The sequence below is a fragment of the Zea mays genome, chromosome 8 (genome assembly GCF_902167145.1).
Source record: "Zea mays cultivar B73 chromosome 8, Zm-B73-REFERENCE-NAM-5.0, whole genome shotgun sequence".
NCBI lineage: Eukaryota > Viridiplantae > Streptophyta > Magnoliopsida > Poales > Poaceae > Zea > Zea mays.
The window spans coordinates 74,320,711-74,327,280 of record NC_050103.1 but is presented as its reverse complement, the minus strand read 5'-3'; the positions used below and the strand labels follow the sequence as shown (position 1 = coordinate 74,327,280).

The 6,570-nt window shown below is 43.1% G+C and overlaps 1 protein-coding gene across 2 annotated transcripts; it reads left to right on the top strand.

Moving 5' to 3' along the window:
* Positions 1-2,698: 2,698 nt before the first annotated feature.
* LOC100276744 (uncharacterized) lies at positions 2,699-5,418 on the top strand. Of its 2 annotated transcripts, none has more exons than XM_020542002.3 (7): positions 2,699-2,934; positions 4,144-4,186; positions 4,272-4,352; positions 4,459-4,521; positions 4,608-4,703; positions 4,805-4,882; positions 4,971-5,418. In XM_020542002.3, exons 1-7 carry the CDS (start codon positions 2,759-2,761, stop codon positions 5,055-5,057), a joined length of 624 nt encoding a protein of 207 aa, XP_020397591.1. In that variant the 5' UTR covers positions 2,699-2,758; the 3' UTR covers positions 5,058-5,418. The 2 variants fall into 2 exon arrangements, with proteins under 2 accessions (XP_020397591.1, NP_001278569.1); NM_001291640.1 differs by having other exon boundaries at positions 2,744-2,934; positions 4,272-4,364; positions 4,971-5,326.
* Positions 5,419-6,570: the final 1,152 nt, after the last annotated feature.

Genomic DNA, 6,570 nt, shown 5'->3' with positions numbered 1-6,570 from the left:
TTGAACTCAATGTAAAAAAAGAATTACCACATCGTTACCATTTGGCTGGATGTAGGTGAGAGACCAATGCCTTCCAAAGAATCAATATGGCCTTCCAAAGAATCAATACGGTTAGGGCTGAAAATGGATGTTTAGAAATCCGAATTATCCGTATTCATATTTGCTAAAACTGCTAATATGGATATCCGTATCCGCATTCGATTTCAATATGGATGTCAAGTTGACGTATCTGAATTCGATTTATATTACTTTTCTCTATCCGATTCCATATTCGTATTCGAAAAAAACCATGAAACATCCGATACTATCTGTATCCGTAAAAAATATGTTCCATAAAACCATTTAAAACTTAACTTTATCACTAATTACTAATTAAAAATGATTTTAAATTTAATAATACACTAGAAAAATGATATATATCATTTAAAATGTTAAAAAATATTTATATGATAAATAAATAAATATATCAACCTTATATTTTTAATGATATTCAACAATAAAATTTAATAGATTTCATAAACATTCAATTATAACTCTCCACTTTATCTATATAGCGAACACATCTCAACGAGGTTCCATAAACGTTCAATTATAACTCTTCAATTTACAATATATAGATAAATTTATTCATGTTTTCATTTAAGTTTTGGTACACACATTTATATAGGACATTCATTCATTTTAGAATAGAAAATTTGTTTTTCTTGGTACATTTACTATTTTATATTAATTTTAGTTTACTTGTATTTATACAAATGTCACTTATTAAATATCACGTGTTGTTGTTTATCTTTTGTTACATGATTTAATAGTTTAAAAGTATTATTTATATAGTTTTGTTGACTTGGATATGAAGGATTACAAGAAATCTATTTTAATTTAAATTTGTTTTGACTATCTATTGACTACCTATAAACTTATAATTAAATAAAAATTCACATGTACATGTGTTAAATTTTTGGGTATGTTGTTTAAGTTGAATTGAGTAAATATCCGAATAAGAATTAGAACTCGACTATCCGTTTTGTATTTATATTTAAAGATATTCGAATTCGGGCTAAAATAACTGTAACATTCGAATTTGTATCCATGCGTATTTGATCCGTTTTCACCCCTAGATACGGCGCACTGGAGCTGAAGATTTCGTCAACTATTCAGTTCTTGACCGGAGCGGAGCTTCGTTGGCTCGTTGCGGGTTGGGTGCTGTGCGACCGACGAGATACGAAAGAGGTAGTTGGCCGCACGAAATTTGTTACTTCCTGTCATACTCCGTATGGCACGGAGTAGGATTTATAGGGTAACCAATAATAATTTGTTGGAGATATATATAATTTTTAACAAGAGACTAGGTATATGGTTTTATTAGATAAATTTGACTAATATTAAAAGAAAAATATATCCAATAGATTTGTAAGCATGTGTTTGGTTTCGGAACGATGTGGGTCGGATCGGAGTCGACCCATTTTTCTGGGTTGGATCGGATCCGTTCCTTATTTGATTTCAGTGACAAGTTGGATCTAGTTTCTTGTTTGATTATAGGGTTAAAGTGAGTTAGAGATGCAACATCTCTTGTTTGCTTCGTGATGAAGGATAAAATGAATATGGTCATCTTTCTGGTCATATTACCACATTCAGGATGATATCTTCAATTCAATAAGATGACATCATTCAAAATACATGAAACTGACACTATTTTAATATTTGAGGAATCCATAAGCATAAGATATAAATAAATGGGTAAGTCGTAAATTTTTAGTGACGAGATCTCACTATTATATTTTAGTCATAATTAAAGACATCGCAACAACATAAAGATGTATTTCAGTGAATTTGTAACATTTGCCATCACTAGCAGGCTTGTCTAGGCGGTGACGAACACTGACATTTACCTGTTCGGCGACAGCACTAGCAAGGCTCGCAAGTTGTGCCTACTAGCGAACACGCCAGCTTCGGAGGGTAGGCCAGCGGGGGACTGACGACGGGAGGCAGGTGGGGATTAACGTCGGAAGGTAGGCCGGCGGGGTCTCTCGTCCCAGCAGGTCGGCAATGGCAGCGCACTCCTGTGCTGGTCTCGAGTGGATAAGGCATGGGTGACGAGAGGGTGGAGAGAAAGTGGGTCGAAATGGTTCACTTGTTTTTGAGCAATCACTAGAACTCATATTTACAATAAGTATTTCGACCTAGAATCAACCTAACCTGCGAACCTTTTGAACCAAACACGAGTTGTTGTGGGTTGAATCTGTTCCAACCCGCTTCAACCCGCTAACCAAACACACCATAAATGGCTCTTCCAACTTTGCTCTTTATTTTTGGATAGACTGCTTCACTCTTCATTCAATCTATAGATTTAACGAGCTTGTTGGATGAACCTACACTTTTTCTGTAAAATCAATTTTAGAGAGTAGCTAAATCTATAAATTTAACTAACTTTTTAACTAATCTTTTAGAGTTGCTTTAAGTACGGGCTGTTTTGAAGAGATCCTAATCTATAGTTTTAGGACGGCTAAATACAAGGAGCTGACGTCCCCCTCCGTGTTCACAAGTTAACTGGCTACATTATGGGCTTCCATCAATCTTGATGGGCCTCTATCTTACTGAGGTCCTTATCCAGCCCGACTTAGCGGAAGCCCGGCTCGGCCTAAGCCCAAAGACGTCTAGCAAAAATAACTGGTCTGAATTAATCTTCCGGTCCTGAATAAAGTGGAGGCGGAAACGAAGTATCTCAGGTTGCGTGGTGCGACAAACCGACAAGCCAACAATGGCGTCGTCAGCTGCTACGACCGCGAAGCTGATCGCGCTCCCGCCGGCGCCAACACGCGGCGGCTGCTGCTGCTGGAGGACACGCAGGCCCGCGATCCCCGCGGCGGCGGCGCGCCTCAAGGTCTCCGCCTCCGCCGCCTCGTCGGACGTGCCGGACTTCCTCTCGTCCAATTGGTCAGTACCCGCCGTTTCGACTTCCCTTGCCCCTGCTGCGTCTTGCTCTGCACGTATGAAAAGTCAGCTAGGTTGAGTATACGTTATGGGATTTAGTATGATTAGGTTGAGTAATCAGGGCAGACACGAATAGCTAGCTGATGGGGCCTCTGGTTTTGGTTTTTAGTGTGTTCTCTAACTCATTTTTGTGACTACTACACTACACCACCTTTTTTTCCCCAGCAATAAAGTAAATATATTCATTAGAAATTTAGAATGGAACAAAATTCCATGACAATATTATTTGGGTTGGTTACCGTGATCCAAACAGTCCGCTATTGGAACAAAACCCGAGCGCAAAACACACACACACAAATTTTTCAGGTATATACATCAGCTGAAATCTGTGTTCCTGACTAAACATTGTATTGACAGGATGTTATCATTGGCAATGAAAGTATGTACTGGAAATAAGTTCCTCTGGACTCGACTAAGTCTATTAACCGATAAAATGGATTCAATAAATCAAACAGAAAAGTGATTCTGCTCCCATTTTAGACATCCGAGCCTCAATTTGGTTTTCTGTAGAAAGATACCATACCATTCATTTCTCCAACCCACCTTTTGCCTACCAAAACTGTCACATGGCTACAGCTATCTGGATGCCGCATATTACAAAACATTGTGGTAATAATTTGTTCACTTCAGGGCTTCTGTGTTTGTTTAAGTTGGTTACCTAGACCATACATTCCAATTGGATATGCTAAAGATCAGTATGAAAGCAGATAGGAATGGATAAATACTGGGTCAGGAGTGCCTTTTTCCTTCTGCAATTTCGTTTTCCAACATTAGCCACAGATTTCTGGAGCTGTGAGTATCCCAGGTGAGGGATGCCTGTTTTTATTGGGCTTGACTCTTCTGAAGATTAGGTTGCCTGAGCATACATTAGTAGCTTATGTTCGGTAAAGTATCTGCACAGCACATATAGATATAGGGGCTTTAACATGAGGCAGACGGGCTGAATCACTTTTATTACTTGCATATATCCTTCAAGATTTTGTAAACTATAACTGCAGTTATTTTGTAAACTTGTGAAATTGTGTCGGCCATGATACTATGGCCTAACATACCAGATTTAATAATTAAGTCTGACATAGTACATGAACATGAGTTAATCCTGCAGTTGATGGGCTTGCAATACTGACTGGAACTTGCTGTTGTTTGCCTCAGGCTTGAAACCCGCAAGAGAAAGCCCTTCGGTCCCAGGTTGAATGTAATGCCCTGTCAGAAAACGATTGCAAACACGCATAAATATTTGAATCTCAGCATTGGGCATCTAAAGCGGTTCTATCTTTCAGTTTAGTGCAGAAGAAGCAGTCGAATACCAGCTTGAGTCCTTAAAGTACAATGATCTGCCCCGCCCAGATTATGGGATAGAGGTCATGTACCGGGTAACTATACAAGCATGAAAACTGTTCGTTCATCGGGCCTGGTGCTGATGAAACTCAACTTTGATGAGGCTGACAAGTCGTGTTTTCTTATTAGTTTGCAGGCTTTGACCCCTTCGAGAGGTCAACTTACTTTGGACGACAGTTTGATCTAGGACAGGTAACCTGAAAACCTGCTCCTTCTGGCTTATTTATACTGGCAGCCATAGCGTGTTACCTACTGACTGCCACCAAATACTGTTCCAGTTCGAGCGCTTCCGGCGTCTGTTTCACCACTCAACCTACAGAGTGCTGCTGGGCCACAGAGAGAGAAGAATATTGAGCAGTTTATGGGTTGAAGAGGTATTACAAGGCGAAACAGATGAAAGCTAGCATAATCCATACATGCATACATTCTCTGAGTGTTGGATTTATGTTACCCTGCATCGAATCATGTTGAACAGAACCAGTTCAAGCAAAGAGTTTGGATACAAGGAGCCCGTCCCGAGGAAGAAGAGATATTTCAATTCACAATGGTTCAGGTACCTGCCTGTCACTATGCCAGCGTGTTTTTTTTAACTTGCCGTCATTTGGGCCGTCCGGTGGTTTTAGTCTTGTTGCCTGTTGCAGAGGGTCGGAGGATCATGGGATGGTTACTGGCTGACAGAGAGCTTAATAAACGATGGAGACGCGTTCTCGGGTGGGATTGCTTACTGATGTAGTGATGATTGGTGTAAATCGATCAGGTGCAGACTAGCAGGTGGCTTGAAAAAGCTGAGAGACATGTTGGTGTGTAGAATATGCCCTGGCTTTCTGGAGATGTTTGGCACTGTCGGACACGCTAGTATTGTACAGGAAGACCTCTCACGGCGCCCATAGCACCAGATGGCCAAGCATGCATATCTGTGGAATACTTTTCTGTTGTACGCCTGCTGCTTGCCTGGTTTGGTAAGAGGAAGACGGCGCTGCACATCTTGCGCCTTCATCTGCAGCGAGTTACGGCGCGGTTCTTTCTTGATGTCCTCTCCTTTCTGTGTAAAGTGCTTCGAGTTTTGGCCACTGCCTCTTTTCACTTTTACGTGTCTGTTGTTTGGTCGAGACGTCGAGTCTATGGTGTCGCCAGCAGCTCCTGCATGCACTCTCGCGACCTACGGCAACTTTTTTAAAAAAAACGTTATTCCTACGTTACAAAACAGAGACCGCTGGGCTGCAACGAATATATGCAATGGTTTTCACACGCACCGGAAAGGCGAGGATGATGTTTGGGCAGCTCGATAACGTGCTTGCGAGACGAAAGGAACAAGGGATCGGCTGTATATTATCTATCATCTGACCTCTATATATGATCTAGGCAGTGTGACCAGGTGATTCGATCGGTGAAGAGAGCAAATCTCTTTGGACTTTGACCCTGACTTTCTCCGTACTGCTCTGTTACTTCCGCGAATGACCGAACGTATCTGATGCACGCAGAGTACATTAAAGTTTGGTGTACATGGTGCACTTAATAAATCATCATCATTTATCTCAGATCTAACATCTCTGGTTACGCCATCTAAAATGATAGAATATATTTGTCAGGGACCATAATTAGGGGTACCCTCAAGGCTCCTAATTCTCAGCTGTTAACCCCCATCAGCACAAAGCTGCAAAGGCCTGATGGGCGCGACTAAGTCAGGGATCGGTCCATTCGAGGGACTCGATCACGCCTCGCCCGAGCTCAGCCTCGGACAAGGGCAGCCGACCTCAGAGGATCCCCGTCTCGCCCGAGGCCCCCCTCCAGCGACGAACATACTTCCGGCTCGCCCGAGGCCCAGTCTTCGCCAAGAAGCAACCCTGGCCAGATCGCCACGCCAACCGACCAAATCACAGGGGCATTTAATGCAAAGGTTGCCTGACACCTTTATCCTGACGCGCGCCCTTCAGTCGACAGAGCCGAGGTGACCGCAGTCACTTCGCCGCTCCACTGACCAGCCTGACAGAAGGGCAGCGCCGCCTGCGCCGCTCCGACTGCTGTGCCACTCGGCAGAGTGAGGCTGACAGGCAGTCAGGCCCGGCCTCAGGCACCATAGGAAACTCTGCTCCGCCCGACCCAGGGCTCGGACTCGGGCTCAGCCCCAGAAGACGGCGAACTCCGCTCCGCCCGACCCAGGGCTCGGACTCGGGCTAAGCCCCGGAAGACGGCGAACTCCGCTCCGCCCGACCCAGGGCTCGGACTCAGGCTCAGCCCCGG